The sequence below is a fragment of the Gracilinanus agilis genome, chromosome 1, assembly GCF_016433145.1.
Source record: "Gracilinanus agilis isolate LMUSP501 chromosome 1, AgileGrace, whole genome shotgun sequence".
NCBI classification, from domain to species: Eukaryota; Metazoa; Chordata; class Mammalia; order Didelphimorphia; family Didelphidae; genus Gracilinanus; species Gracilinanus agilis.
Window position 1 is genome coordinate 543,520,110 of NC_058130.1, and position 16,770 is coordinate 543,536,879.

At 37.6% G+C, this 16,770-nt stretch overlaps 1 protein-coding gene across 1 annotated transcript in view; it reads right to left on the minus strand.

The window, feature by feature from the left end:
• GREB1L (GREB1 like retinoic acid receptor coactivator) overlaps positions 1–16,770 on the minus strand; it is a 339,947-nt gene that overhangs the window by 63,692 nt on the left and 259,485 nt on the right. The window contains exons 13-18 of the mRNA XM_044683023.1: positions 16,473–16,610; positions 11,176–11,361; positions 5,446–5,772; positions 4,660–4,788; positions 4,195–4,329; positions 27–224 (exon numbers count right to left, since the gene is read on the minus strand). Of these exons, the coding sequence (XP_044538958.1) occupies positions 27–224; positions 4,195–4,329; positions 4,660–4,788; positions 5,446–5,772; positions 11,176–11,361; positions 16,473–16,610 (1,113 nt within the window). The remainder of the gene's footprint in view (positions 1–26; positions 225–4,194; positions 4,330–4,659; positions 4,789–5,445; positions 5,773–11,175; positions 11,362–16,472; positions 16,611–16,770) is intronic.

The following is a 16,770-nucleotide window of genomic DNA, read 5'->3' on the forward strand; positions in this document are numbered from 1 at the left end:
TCCTCTTGAACATGCTGCCAACTTACCTGATTGTCGAATTCGTTGGAGAGTTTGTTGGACTAGAACTTCTGAACGTGGGACTATAATGATAAAATCCACCTTGCTGAAGTGGCCCAGATCCAGACTTTGGTTTCCGCTGTCTGCTATGGCACACACCTGAGATAAGAGTTTTCTGGCAACTGTGAGCTGTGGTTGATAAATTTGGAAGGTGTCATTATCTACATCTAAAATGAAACAAAAAGTCATAAGGACAGATTAATTTGCCTTGATAGTGGCAGTGAGCAAAGCATTCTGCATGTTTCCAGATCTACCACGTTTACAGGGGAGCAGAAAAGGGCTCCATTTTGCTAGAATTATCAATTTCTGATGCAGGTGACCTTTTTCTGAAACTGGGCTGTCCTGATATTTTTAGAAAACTGGGGCAGTTCCCCTCTCAGATGATCTGGCAGCTCCTTGAGGGCAAGGACTAGTTTTTGTCTTTATATCTGCAGCTCTTAGCATAGTGCCTGAACAAAGTAGGTGCTTAATAAATGTTTACTGGCTGGGTCCCTACCCTAATTGTTTACATGTTCTCTTCCCCATTAGAAGGTATGAAGACAGGTGGCACAGTAGACAGAGCACCAGGCCTGGAGTCCAGAAGACCTGTGTGGCCTCAGACACTTCCTAGCTGTGTGACTCTGGACAAGTCACTTAACCCCATTTGCCTAGCTCTTGCCCCTTTTAACTTAGAGTTGTTACTAATAAAGAAAGTAAAAGGGGGGCAGCTGGGTGGCTCAATGAATTGAGAGCCAGGCATAGAGATGGAAGGTCCTGGGTTCAAATCTGGCCTCAGACACTTCCTAGCTGGGTGATCCTGGGGTCATTTAATCCCCATTGCCTAGCCCTTACCACTCTTCTGCCTTGGAAACAATACTTAGTACTGATCCTAAGGTGAAAGATAAGGGTTTTAAAAAAGAAAGAAAGAAAGTAAAGGTGAAAAAAAAATGTATACACCTTGAGGGCAGGGGCTTATTGGAGGAAAGGGAACATTTTTTATATTCTCAGTCCTTAGCACAGTATCTGACAAATTTAAACTCTTAATAAATGTGGAATGACTGGTTATATCAACTATTACAAAGGAATGACCATGTATTAACTTAAAATGCTGACTCTCCTTAATTATCATCATATATAATTAATCTCTACAACAGAAGCAGGAGAGATCTAATAAGGGCAAGAGCAGAATTTCTTTAGGAAAAGCAGTAAAATCCATGGCGTATTCCATGGGAAGAGCTGAATTTCTTTAGGAGCAGCAGTAATACCCATGGCAAATCTGTGATTGCTTAGCCTAGAGTTCAGGGATCTTAGATCCCAGAACAAAATGGCACGTGGCCCATATGTGTATCTTTTGATCAATAAAAAGATAATTTGAGCTATTTAAAAATGAAATGCTTATATGCCTGGGGAGAAATTTGAAAGACCCATGTATCCCTGTATCACACTGAATTTTCCTGAACTATATATAGCCCAATAAATACCTGACTAGCCCATGATGACACTTCATAGAAGTCCTTTTCTTTGTGGTCTAATATAGGTTACTAGGACTAAGGTTACTGAGACACCAACCTCATTTTTCTTTCAATGGTGTTGCAATTTTGCAAATAGATGGTGACCTAAAGCCTCTAGATTGTTCTACTAAGACTTTAATGCTAATGCTTACACTTTCTGAACTGATCTGACCCCTACCTACCATGCATAGCTGGCTGGTCCCTGAATAAGTAACTTATTTGAAAAACAATATTGCCTAATGTTTTTTTGGGTGTTCAGGCATGTCAGTGATAGAAGCAGGACTCACTGTAATTGGTTAGGGTCACCAGGAGTAGAAGGGCAGAAAAATAAGCCAAAAACAAAAACAAAACAAAACAAAAAAAACTCCATCAAAGAGACACACCTAACTCTGCCAAGAACTGGAATGGTTCATGCCATGAAAAGTTCATGCCTTTCTTTTCTTTTCCTTTCTTTTCCCTTCCTTTCCTTTCCTTTCTTTTCCCTTCCTTTTCTTCCTTTCTCTTCCTTCCTTCCTTCCTTCCTTCCTTCCTTCCTTCCTTCCTTCCTTCTTCTTCTTCTGTCTTAGTATCAATTCTATGACAGAACAAAAAGGGCTAGGCAACTGCAGTTAAGTGACTTGCCCAGGATCACACAGTTAGGAAGTCTCTGAGATCAGACTGGAACACAGATTCTCCCAACTCCAGGCTTGGCACTCCATCTGCTGTGCTGTGCTATCTAGTTACCTATGAAACTGCTTTTTCAGAGCTAGATTTTAGGTGGGAAAGCTTTATGGAGGTAATACTTATTATTATTCAAATAACTGACGCTTTAATGTTTTATGGAATCAAATCCAAAGGCAAGGTTTTAAAAAACATCTACCCTTAGATATCAGGGGACTTTTTCCAGGGGGGCTTGTTACCCTTTTACTGACTACGAGGAAAGCCCAGGGCCAACACTCTGTTACCTGAAGCATAATGCTGTAATGACATCTAATGTTGATAATCAAGCACAAAATTACTATTTGTCTTCTGACTTTTAAAAGATTTGTTTCTTTTGTGGGTCATTTTTATTCTTTTCTTGGAGGAGAAGCACAAAAATATTAACGTGGATTAAGAGACCTTGAGAAAGGTAGGATTAGTGGATTTTGGTAATTTCAGCAAATATAAAAATATCTTAAAGGATTGCTATTTATGCCTTTTCTCTGATAGGATATGTGCTTGGCACTCTACTCATTTAACCTTTTGGTCTTGGTTCCTTATCTGTAAAGTGAGCTGGAGAAGGAAATGGCAAATCACTCCAGTATCTTTGCCAAGAAAATTCCAAATGAGATCATGAAGAATCAGGCATTGCCTGGAATGGACAAAAAACAACTCCTCTACTCACAGTTGGCAAATGTTTTGGCATTAATGGGGAAATCATCCTAAGGTGTGAGCAAGGGAGAGGTTCAAGATCAGTTTTCTTTGTAATAATCATCCAGGCCCTCTCATACAACTTTCCTAGACTGACTTCTTGTTTGTTCGTTCTTTTGTTCTTTTCTTCCAAAAAATTAGCTTGGGGTGGTTAGGAATTTGTACCTTAAACCTTATTGGCCGTGTGCCTTAATTGTTTACATGTTCTCTCCCCCATTAGAAGGTATGAAGGCAGCTAGGTGGCACAATAGCTATAGCACCAGGTCTGGAGTCAGGGAGACCTGGGTTCAATCCACCTAGCAGCCTCTTTCTCCCTGGAGCTTCTCTCTTCCACTTCCTGCAGGCTCCTAAAGCTTCAACTTGGAAGCTTTCAACTCGCTGTACTTGAGAACTATTTGCTCAGTGAGTCTCTCATGGCTTGCATGAGGCAGAAGACAAGCAAATTTTGCTGCTGTATCTCACAGAAGAGGTCTCTTCCAGTTTAAGTCTTATTCTAGGAGGTGTGGAAGAGGGCACTGAAGGCCAATAAAGCACATGACAGAGCAGAGTGCTCTAGGAAGCATAGGCATCCTCCTGAAAGGCACTAGCCCAAACATAGCTACATAACTGAGAACTAAAGAAAGGGCACCAAGTTCAGCTGAAGTCTCTCAAAAAAAAAAAAAAAAAGATAAAATGGAAGTCCTATTCTTGTTTTGTTATGATTTTTTAAAATTCCAGGAACTCATCAACCTAGAACACTACACTGATTCTGCTGCTAAAAAGAAAAACTATAGCCTCATAAATAAAAATAAAATTATCTGATCACAGGTCCATATCCATCTCCCGAAAACAAAAAATAAACATACAAAGTTTACATACCATTTAGCTTATACATTTTCCTCAAAATACTCCTGAAAAGTATATATTATGACTATTGTTATCACCATTTAACAGATAAGAAAACTGAGGCTCAGAGGGTCTAACTGACTTGTCCAGGTCACTCAGATATTTAAGTATCACAGTTAGGATTTGAACCCAAATCTCTTTATACTATACTATACTATACTATACTATACTATACTATACTATACTATACTATACTATACTATACTATACTTTACTATACTCACACACACTATACTATATATATATAAATAAATTCTTTCTACTATAGGATGGACTGGGAAAAGAGTCTTTGGAACTAATTTAGTGGGACCCAGAATTGATCACATCTTTATTAAGAACTTATTTCCACATGTCTAGTTTGAAGAAACATTACCCAAGTTTTGAGTAGGAATCATGGCAGCTGCCTCCTGAGATGATACACATTCATTAACGTCACCATTGAAAGGGGTGACCACATTGTCCCCTCTTCTCTGCTGCATTTTTTCCAGCAATTTATCTAGATCATCACCTGTTAAAAAAATGATGACAGAGAGAAGAGGATAATAAGGAATGATGCATCCCCAAACCAGAAGGTCCCAGGGCGACAAGGGTTACGCTAGTTGGACCTGGCACTCAGAACTGACTGCCAGGCATTCAGTTTTTGTTTGACAAGGAGCCATGGCTGGCTGCCTCTGTGGTAGTTTCCTTGCAAGACCATGAACAAAATGCTAAGAAGTGGACACTCTGAACCCACGGGATCAGTAAAGAAAGCACAAGCCTCAAGGATAGGTTATAGCAGAACACTAAGGAGTAATGCAGCAGTTTACTAGGAGGGTGGCTGGCTTATGTATCCACTTACCTAAAGACGTGTTTTTGAAATGGGATGCCAGGAAACTGACCTTTCCTGTGATGAGCTCATAACTAATTTCTTTTAAAAACTCACTTGTGGTAAGCATACTCTCTGCCAAGGCTCTGGACTGATACTGACCTGGAGGAGAGAGACACAAGAAAAAATGAATTACTACAGCAGACTGACTGATGAAGCTCCTGGGCACATACTTTTACCAACCTATTACAGAGTGCTTGGCATAGAGTGAGTGTTTAATAAATGCTTCTTCATGCCCTGATTCAACCCATGTGGGTAGTTTTCAGTTCTGAGTTGTTTTGGCAGGGTTACGGTCATGGGAGAGGTAGAAGATGGTGGTGAAGAAAAATGAGTTCTTGAAACTCCATGAATGACTTCACAAAGGTTCCTCCTCCCCTACCTTTTTTGGCATTTATATAGATATTTAATGTATTTCTATATAATAATATGTTATATAAATATAAAAATAATAATAAAAGTAAACTAAAAAAACTGGACCATACAGCATGTGGTAGGTAGTAAAATGTGAGAAGACTAGAAAGGTAGGAGGGAGCTCCAAGCTGTGACTGGCTGTGAATACTAAGTGGGTTTTATGTTTTATCCCAGAAGTGATGTCTTTCTAGATCTGGTCAGAAAACACCCAATGGAAACCAATGGAAATAGAAAATTATTCCCAAGAAGGAAAGAAATGTACAGAATAAGCAGGGAGAGATTCAGTCAGGTCACTCAGTAAGAGATGCTATTATACTATGTGAGTGTCATATTTATAAAGTTACTCACCTAGGACCACCACACAAAATTCATTTCCTCTGATCTTTGATGCACAGATTGCCACTACATAGTCTGGAAGTCTTTGTTGGTGTCTCACTTCACTGAGAGTTCTCAGTGTCTCTGAAATGCCCTCAGCCAGAGAATTCTGGGTGACAATCACATGAACCAAGTCTTGAGATACACTGGCAATTAGTCTAGCAAGCCAGGGGAGTTGACCTGGCGACACAGAGATACACTGAGCACTCATTTGCAAGGATCTCTCTCTCAGAGTAAATTCCTGCATAGCTTTCAGCATGATCTGCTCAAATTCTTCCCTGAGAGGTATCTGATCAGGACCTAAATTGAAGAGAATCACACTTGGAATCAAAAGTCTGTCCATCAAATTGAGAGAGAGAGAGAGAGAGAGAGAGAGAGAGAGAGAGAGAGAGAGAGAAACCAAGAAACCACAGGCTAATACATTTTTGAGTTAAAATGGATTTTATCAGTCCTCCTGTCCAATCTTCTTGTCATGGGTTGTCTGTCTCAAGCCAGTCCCCTGGTAGTTCAGGTTCAATAATGGACCAAAAATGAGGTACTTACAAGTCATCCAAAGGTTAACAAAAAGTGATTTAAACAGGAAAAAGATATTCAATGAGAAAAGGTATTGAGGAAACCCCAGGTTGATGCACATGCCTGCAGGAGTTGCTTATTGTAGTCCCCCATTGGGCTTTAGCCCTACTGTAGGCTATAATGTTGGATTCTGGAGATCAAACAATCCACACACCATAGCCTCTGCAGTAGTAGGAATTATATCCAGTTATGTTTTTTGGGGGGGAGGGGAAATCTGAGCTTTTTAGGGAGTTTCATGCTTTTCCCAGAGAAAGAACATGTTTTCCTTTTATCATCTGGATTTTCCCTCAGTGCTTTTCTATCTCAGTCACCATTACAGTGACTACCTATGGCCATAAGAATTTCTTGATCTGTTTTCAAATCCAAATAGGCTTTGGAGTAAAAGAAATAAGATGAAGTGTGGCATTCTGGGAACATAAAAGAATGATTATTCCAACTTTTTTTTTTTTAAACCCTTGTACTTCGGTGTATTGTCGCATAGGTGGAAGATTGGTAAGGGTGGGCAATGGGGGTCAAGTGACTTGCCCAGGGTCACACAGCTGGGAAGTGGCTGAGGCCGGGTTTGAACCTAGGACCTCCTGTCTCTAGGCCTGACTCTCACTCCACTGAGCTACCCAGCTGCCCCCCTCCAACTTTTAATTCATATTTAAACTCTAGAAGTGAAAATGAATACTTCCCACCCCTTGCATTAGGACCTATTCAATTTTATTACTCTTTCATGATGCAGTAAACTCCGTGACATATTAAAAAAATGCTTCCAGGGAGACCCCAATGTCATGATACTATAAATAGAGCACACATTTATTAACCCAAATTAAGGAAGACTTCTATTGTATAAGATTTGCAAAAATAGGCAAGTACTTTGGTCAGATAAAGGTTCAGGAAAGAAGTTGAACTGTTACCCTAAAGGGAGCCATTTCTGGTAACTCTGAAAATTATTTATTATCTTAACGGATTATATAAGTAAACCAAAAAATGGGGAGGAAGGAGATTAAGAAGTTTCTTAAAAGAAAAAATGGAAGATTGTCCATTTAAAAATTATAATTTTTATTGGAAAAACTTTCTGACAGTGAGGATCTTAGATTATTTTCTCTCTTATATATACATATGTATATATACATATCTATATCTATATATATAGAGAGAGGTATATCAGTGCAAAGTATTCATTCTTCTTATAATAGATTTCTACTTTCTCTATCATCTATTATAATTAACTGCTTTTATAGTACTTTTTCAGAAGAGTCTGAGCTAGATGAAAATTAGTCCAACTTTTTCACTCTTCCTTTGACTTCTATAGTACTAATATTTAACTCACTTAGAAGAACCAAAGTTTTAGTGTTTTATTAGGGTGTCTGGTTCAAATCACAAATATAAGGGAATTCTTTGTCACTACTACTGTTTAGCTCAGCTTAAACAAATTAATATTGTGACCAGTTACACATAAGGTATGGTATGGTTCTCAAATTTTATTTGCTCATGATACACTGAGGAAATGAGATCTAAACTGAGAGAGGAGGGAGACATATATATGCACAAAATTGTTGCAAATGTAATTTCCTTGTAGTTTACAGTTAGGTGGCTCAGTGGATTGAGCAACCAGCTGTAAATTTAAATCTGACCATCACCACTTTCTAGCTGTGTGACCCTGGGCAAGTCACTTAACTCTGTTTATTTCATCAGTTTCCTTATCTATAAAAGGGGGATAATAATAGCATCTACCTCCCAGAGTTGTTGCGAGGATCAAATAAGATAATAATTATAAAGCACTGAGCACAGCACCTGGTCCATACTAAGCATTCTATAAATGTTAGCTAGTATTATTACTCAGCTCAGAAACTCAAAGGACACTAGTGGTTGTATCTCAGCACCCTCTTTGAGAATCTTTGGGTTTAATCTAAGAGTTGGCATTTTTAGTACTGAATCTAAAAATGCAGAAAGATTGTCTAAAGTGCCCATAATATTCACAATTCTCTTGAAGTATTAGGGGTGGGCATCAAGCTATGGAAGCTGACAGGGAAGAAGAATATATCAGAACTTAAACCAGGGTAACAAGTCTTCTTTAGGAGAGAATGACTGGCTTCCCAGTCACTTCTAATCATCTCCTTTGGCTCAACCTTTAATGAATAGATGAGTAAGCCATTCCCTCTCCCTGACCTTTTCAACGAATCTGACAATATGACTTTTTTCTCATCAAGTGCTAATCTTGACTGCCTTGGCTTCAGCCCAGATCTCAATTCTGAGGTGATTTTCTGCTATAGCTAGCTACTTTAACAGGAGAAGACTGGTTCCCAATATATTCTGAATATTCTTTTTAACGACTTAAATCAGACCCAGGATTCTGGACATCAGCCCTTCTCACAGTATTGTTGAAAAGATTTTCTGATAGAGAACTCACAGAGCACTGGACAGTGAGAGAGGAAATTATAGTGGAAGGTACTCTAAAGAATATTATCCTATTTTCTTATAAAATTACCCAGCAGTGATTCAACTGCCTGAACACCAAAGAGCAGGGCTGATTATTTAAAATGGATAACCCTCCAGGTTTGGATTCTTTTTTTTTTTTTTTTAAATCCAGACTTTCTGTCTTAGAATCAATAATCTACATTGGTTACAAGGCAGAAGGTTGGTAAAGGCTGGGCAATAGGGGTTAAGTGATTTGTCACAACTAGGAAGTGTCTGAGGCCACATTTGAACTCAGGACCTCCTACCTCTGGCCTGGCTTTCAATTTCATGAACCGCCTAGATGCTCTCCCCACCTTTTAAAAATCTATAATGTGAGAGTAGTATCTTTGCAAACATTCTCTCAATGCCTTGTTCAAGACTGAAAAATTTATCTGGAATAACATTACTTCCAAAAGGGCTGAACCATATGTCTTTGGGGGTGAGCAGGAGAGCACCCAACAGTGAAGATGATTAAAATTTAAAAATAATTATTTAACAATGAACATCACTGCGATGTTCAGGGAACATCCTGTTGTTGATGATGATGAACAGGGAAACAATCAATAGAAGGTAAAACTCTGGTGCCAAAGGCTAATAACAATATTCCTAAAGAAGATGCATCATAGAATCTACCTTTTTTTTTTTAAGGGTAAAGTAACTCAACATGAAAGCAAATTGATTTTAAACATGACAGGTTACAAACAGGTTTAGTGCAATTGTTATGAATATACATTCTACTTCATTCACTTGAACTGCGATTTTTAAAGTTTTCATCAATTTGGTACTAATTTTCTCAAACATAAAGAATATATAGTTTTGTCCCTTTGATTTCCTTTTTCTTTCTTTTTTTTACAGCTAGATATAATTTTAATAATCATTTTCTGACATTTGGTAACTCAATGTCCCCTTGATTTCTGAACCTAAATAAAATAATTGGGCCCTGAATAAACAGTAGTAAAATTAATGGTATCAACTGACTTGAAATTCAGGTGGTTTCATAGTAATTACTTTAAAATAATAGTAATAGGGAATGTTTACATAGTACGCTATGGTTTTTTGCAAAGAGTTTTACATGTATTATCTAATTTGGCTCCCACAACAATAACTCTGCAAGGTATATGCTATTATTATGCTTAATTTACAGATTAGGCAAGTGAAGCAGAGAAGTTAATTAGTTTGCCAGCAATGCACCACAGGGATTTTCTCTGGTGCTCCTCCATACCTCCTCATATTTGTCTCCTGGATTCCCTGGCTTCCTTCAAATCCCAGTGAAAATTCCACCTTCAACAACAACAACAAAAAAAACCCTTTCCTGATTTCCCTTTAATTCTAGTGCCTTCACTCTGCTGATTAATTCCAATTGATCCTATACAACATATCTTGTTTGTACATAGCTTTTCCCATGTTGTTTTTCCCATTAAAGTGGAAGCTACCTGAGAGCAGGATTGTCTTTCTCTTTCTTTGCATCCCTAACACTTATTACAGTACCTGGCATACAGCAGGCACTTAATCAATGTTTACTGAGTTGACTGAATGCTGGTGGCAGGATCCCAACTCCTACTTCTCTGACTCTTTAAATGTGGTATTAAAATCTGTTCCTCTAGTGTGCCTTCTTTCATGTTATGTAAATGAGAATAACTGCAGTTCCTAGGCTTAAAAGGAAGGACTGAGAAGTGGATGGGAGAAGACTTGTAGCCCTCAAAGATTCCAAAGGTCTTTCCTAAAATATCCTTAATCTCATGCTTTCCAGGATCTCCCTTAGAATATTCAATTACACAGTATTTTTTCAAATTTCTCTAAGCTGCCCAATGGCTTGAAGGCTTGAAGTCCTGTAGGGAGCCTGTAATTAGCTTTCATTTGGGACCAGTCATTTTCAGTTTGCACAATAAGGCTCATTTCCATGTAAATGTTGTATAGCCCAGTGGTAAGCACACACCTGCAGATACCTGCTGTGGTACCCAAGATTATCCAGGTGTGTGGCCTGGGATTGTAGCTAGAGAGGAGGATGACAAATATGAGGAATAAGGGTGCCTGTCCTTTTTACCCCATCCCATAGGCCCCTGAAGATCTTCTTTGTTGTCTGCCGTACCAAACATGCTAAAAATGGTTATTATTCCAAAAGGGATTGGATATAGGATGTTGCTAAGGAGAAAAACAAAGAAGGTTTCAGGTGTGAACAAGATATACCATACAAGAAGACCTATTTGCATTTAAGAATGATTGTATTCTCAGGGAAGTGGCAAAGCTAAGTCTTCCCAGGGGAAACCTGGGAAGCTGATGCATAATCCTTCCTTTCAATTGGACGCTGATGAGTCCACTACTAGCCAAAACACTAGATGGAGCAATTCTTCTCTTCCAAGCCCCTAAAGAATAGATAGCTGGGATTGGGGGGAGGGGGGGAGGGAGTGAGGCACCAGAAGAGAGGTAGGGGGAGGGGGAAGGTCCTGAGAAGGAAAAGAAGCAAAGGAGGGGAAGAGAATGAGGGGGGAAAAACCTCAAAACAAAGGAGATAAGAAAGGGGGGAACAATGTAGAAAAAAATACTAGTGGATGTGAGGACATGGATGAGGAGACTGAGTGAAAAGGAGAAGGAAAAGAGAGAGAAGAGAGTGAGAGGGAGGAAGGAAGGGAGAAAGAAGGAATAAAAATAGTAATTACCAAACATACAACAATAGAAGTAGCTTACCCAGCCGCACAAGATACTGTATAGTTAAAAGAATCATGTTTTCCACACTCAGTAACTGGCTTCCATTTAATCCCAACTGGTCCAAATCTCTACTCTCCAGATGTGGAATCTTGTAGCAATTCACAAGCAAGGGACTGACTACAATGTCACCAACATTTCCATAGAAATAGGGTAAAGTGCCATAACCTGTAATAAAAAGTAAATTCCCAGAGTACATTAACACTAGAAGTTCTATCGATCACTGCATCTAATGAGAGAACAAGACAGTGAGGTATCCTGGAATACATGCTAGACTGAGATTCAGAACAGGGTTTGAATCCTGCCTCTAATGATGCTGGCCACAATCCTCCTGACCAAGGCATTTTCTAAACCTCAGTTTATACATATTTGTAAAATGGGGATAATGATATCAAACTATCATAGCGCTAATCATAAAGGAAACCATGAAGTGCTATAGAAATGTGAATTGTTTCTTTCAAGCAAGGTTTCTGTGTCTTTTTTTATGAAGTTCTTTTTTTATTTTAATTTTTTAAATTTTAATTTGGAATATTTTCCCATGTTTACATGATTCATGATCTCCACCCCCTCACAAGGCTGACAAGCAGTTTCACTGGGTTGAACATGTATCATTGTTCAAAACCTATTTCCATGTTATTCATATTTGCAGTAGATCAATTCTTTAACATCAAAACCCTAATCACATCCCTATCGCACTATGTGATCGATCATATATTTTTCTAATGCATTTCTGTTTCCACAGTTCTTTCTCTGGATGTGGATAGCATAAGTCCCTCTGGATTGTCCTAGGTCATTACACTGCTACTGGTAGAAAAGTCCATTACATTTGATTGTGCCATAATGTTATCAGTCTCTATGTATGATGTTCTTCTGGTTCTGCTCCTTTCACTCTGTATCAATTCCTGGAGGTCATTCCAGTTCACATGGAATTCCTCCAGCTCATTATTCCTAGGCAGTTTTCATAGAATGAAATCAAAACTATCAATAAGCACATTAAAAAGTCTTCTAAATCCCTCCTGATTAGAGAAATGCAAATTAAAACGACTCTGAGGTACCACCTCACACGTAGCAGATTAGCCAATATGACTGCAAAGGAGAGAGCTGGAGGGGATGCAGCAAAATTGGGACACTAATACACAGGTGATGGAGTTGTGAATTGGTCCAACCATTCTGGAGGGCAATTTGGACCTATGCACAAAGGGCTTTAAATGAATGCCTGCTCTTTGATCCAGCTATAGCACTGATAGGTTAGTACCCCAAAGAGATAATAAGGAAAAAAATATGTACAAAAATATTGATAGCTGTGCTCTTTGTGGTGGAAAAAAATTGGAAAATGAGGGGGTGTCCATTGATTGAAGAATGGCAGAATAAAATGTGGCATATGTTGGTGATGGAATATTATTGTGCTGAAAGGAATAATATTTGTTTTTTGGTCTGCCTGGCTTTGGAATCAGTATCATATTTGTGTCATAAAAGGAATTTGGCAAAACTCCTTCTTTGCTTACTTCATCAAATAATTTGTATAGTATTGGGATTAGTTGTTCTTTAAATGTTTGATAGAATTCACTTTTGAATCCATCTGGCCCTGGGGATTTTTTTCTTTAGGAAGTTCCTTGATGGCTTGTTCAATTTCTTTTTCTGAGATGGGATTGTTTAAGAATTTTATTTTCTTTTTTTTTAATCTGGGAAATTTATATTTTTGTAAATATTCACCCACTTCACTTAGATTGTCATATTTATTGCCATATAATTAAGCAAAATAATTCTTAGTAATCTCCTTAATTTCCTCTTCATTGGAGGTGAGATTGCCCCTTTCATTTTTGATACTGTTATTTTGATTTTCTTCTTTCTTTTTTTTATTAAATTGACTAGTACTTTATCTATTTTATTTGTTTTTTTCAAAGTACCAATTCTTAGTCTTATTTATTCGTTCAATAGTTCTTTTACTTTCAATTTGACTAATTTCTCTTTAATTTTTAGGATTTCCAATTTAGTTTTTTTCTGGGGATTTTTAATTTGTTCTTTTTCTAATTTTTTAAGTTGCAAGCCCAATTCATTGATTTCTGCCCTCTCAATTTTCTTGGTATAGGCACTTAGGGATATAAATTTTCCCCTGAGTACTACTTTGGCTGTATCCTATAGGTTTTGATATGATGTCTCTTCATTGTCATTCTCTTTAATGAAGTCTGTAATTGTTTCTATGATTCTTTGACCCACCTGCTTTGAAGGATTAGATTATTTAGTTTCCAATTAACTTTAAATTTACCTTTCCATGGACCCTTGTTAATTATAATTTTTACTGCATTATGATTTAGAAAAGTGGCATTTATTATTTCTGCTTTTCTGCATCTGCTTGCAATATTTCTATGCCCTAGTACATGGTCAATCTTTGTACATGTAGCATGTAGTTTATGAAGTTCTAAAGGAAAATATTGTCCACTTTGTTATTCCATAAATTTCATACAAAATTCATAGGATAAAAATCTCTGCTTGAGTTTAATTACAGAGGAGAAAAATGTCTCTGGAGAATGATTTCTTCACTTTTTCTTGTAAGATGACAAAGTAAAATCATATTTTCCTTTTTTTTGTCTTATTTGCCAGAAAGCTTAGGGATAAATTCACTGCTCAACTCAAATGATCAATGCATGTCTCCTCCTCTGTTTTATCTTATCCTTAAATGCCTTATTTTAGGGTTTTAATTTGTAACTTCAAGTCTTCAAAGTAGGTAAGGCACAAATCTTTAACGTAGAAAAAATATGAAAATGAAGGAGTAGAATTAATTGAGATCTGAAGTCTCACTCCACCTACCTCACTCTACCTCACTTCCATGGTTCTATAATTCTATACTAGTATACCTTCCCAAGTGAACTGCTTCTTTTTCCTTACCAGTAAAAGAAATGATAGGAGGCAACAACAAATCCCCTGAGGCCTCAGTGACTTTTCAGAGTGGGAGAGAGTGCCCTGTAGAAACTAAAGGCATTATTAAAAGCCCTATTTCTCCTTTTAGATTCTAAACCTCTTTAAAGGCAAAAAGTATGCCTTTCTAATAATCCAGAAAACTCTATGATATTTTAGCAAGACTTTAACTCCAAAGTATAAATAGGTTTTTTTACATAACACTTTATAAAAACAAAAACCCTTACCTTCTGTCTCAGAATTGATAATAAACATTTGTTTCAAGGCAGAAGAGCAGTAAGAGTTAGACAATTTGGGTTAAGTGACTTGCTCAAAGTCACATAGCTAGGAAGTATCTGAGTCTACATTTGAACCCAGATCTTCCCATCTCTAGGTCTGACTATGCGATGAGCCACCTAGCTGCCCCTACTTAACATAGAAACCCCATTCAACTGCATAGTAAGCATATACTAAGTATGATGACATTGTGATAATCAAACATAAAATGCATACAATGCAACCTTTGTAGAAGAATAACTTTGCACATGCATGGGACCCAAGTTAAAGCATTCATATCAACTAGCAGAGGCCAGGTAAAGCTTCAAATGCACCCCACCTTACCCCTGACATTTATGAAATACTCAGAAATGCTCTAGGACTAGGACAAGACTAGAATTCTTGCTCTGGACTAAAGGTACTGTAGACAATCAATTTTTGATTTACAATAGCTTTAAAAATTGGGGTTAGATGTGATGGGAAAGAGAAGCAATAAGTTAATTTTAACAAGGTTCTCATGGATCTAGATATAATTAGGCTCCCTTGGAAGAGAGCAGAATTTGCTAGAAGGCTTTTGACGGAATCTCTAGTCTGGTTATCCCCTTAGACCAAGAAGGAAGGAGAATCAGAAAGCTGTCCTAAAGGGGTCTCCTAAAAGGGCCAACTAAATGCTCCCAAGATTTAGATCTTCAGTCCTAGGATACGGTCATGGAATTCTAGAATTGAAAGGAAACCCAATGGTGATTTATTTCAATCTTTACTCAAAAAGCATGAATCCCCGTTCAGTTAAGGGGATTATATTACTTTACAGTACCATTACATTTTAGGACAGTTCTAACTTTTGGGAACTTCCTCAATATCTAACTTTAACTTCTGTAGCCTAGTTCTGCCTCTGGGGCCACATATTATAGATATAATCTTTCTTCCACATGATGGTCCCTTAAATATCTGAAGATAGCCATCACAATTTCTCTAAGGCTCTTCTTCTCCAGGGCAAACATCTCCAGGTCATTTCAATGACTCTCACATAACATGGTTATTATGAATCCCCAGACCAGGTTGGTTGCCCTCTTCTTGAAGAACTCCATTTGGCCAATGTGCCTCTTAAAATGTAAAGCCTAAAACCAAAGAGTACTCTAAATATGTTCTCATAGGCAGAGACTACACACAGGACAAGTGTTTCCATTGTTATAGATATTAAAATTCTATTTAGTTTAGTCTAAAATCTTCTTAATTAATCTATTTGCTGGGCAAATAGGTTGATCAAGTATTAGAGTTTGGAGTCAGGAAGGCCTAAGGTATGTGGGATCCCATCCAAAACAATTAACCTTTCTCAGACTGTGGTTTTTTGGTCTATAAAATGTAGATAATAAGAGCTTCTACTTCACAGTGCTGTTATTGGAATCAAAAACTTTGTGGACCTTAAAGCACTATAAAAATATACAGTCTTGACTTTAAAGGGTCTCTTCCTCAGAGGAACCAATTAGCTAGATCAACTTGTTTCTTCTCCATGGTTTGGAGGAGGCATTTCTGATTTGCATTCAGGACACACACATTCCAAAATGTCCTCTTATTTATTCTTTATTGGGTTCTCCATGGCATTGATAGTGATTCTAAGTTGGGCTTTCTTAAGGGAGTGAACATTTATATAGCTAACATGGCACTCTCAGGCAACCTGGCTTAGTATTCATTAATGACATTCTCTAAAAGAATTGGATACCATTTATCTTCCATTTCTATTCAATACATGAAATACTTAAGAGTCTAAGAAAAAAAATGCTATTTAAGTGCTTTCTGACTCCATAACTAGGGATTGGACCTCTGATTTCACTGATGCAGGGAATTCTCTGATGAGGAAATTCTCTATACCAATGAAGGTTGACACCTTCTCTGCAGCTTATACTCTTAAAGAGCTTCCCAGAACACTTAGAGCTTATGTGACTTGTTCAGCATCACAATGACAATAAGTATTAGAGGTGAGATTTTGAACTCAAGTTTTCTTGGCCTTAAAGCTGGCTCTCTATCCCACTACTACATCAAACTGCCTTTTGGGAACGCTGGTTAATTAATTAAGTAAGCTTGAAAAATCTATAACTCTTCTGTCTTACCTATCAGAATCACTGGTCTGACTCCTGAGTTACTCAGCAAGTTTTCAGGAACAATTACAGTTTCCCCTGCAGGAATGGGACGAGGTTGTAAAATTCCAGTTAACATGGACTGAGGAACTGGGACAGATAAAAGAGGCTCTGCAAAAAAAAAAAAGAAAAATTTGTTTGATCAGAAAATTTAGATTAAGAGAAAGGAACACAGGTAAATCTTCCTTTTTCGACAACAAAAAATAATAAAATTGAAAGCATCATATTTTCAGTAGTATTTTTAAAAAATTATAAATGTTTTATAAGACTT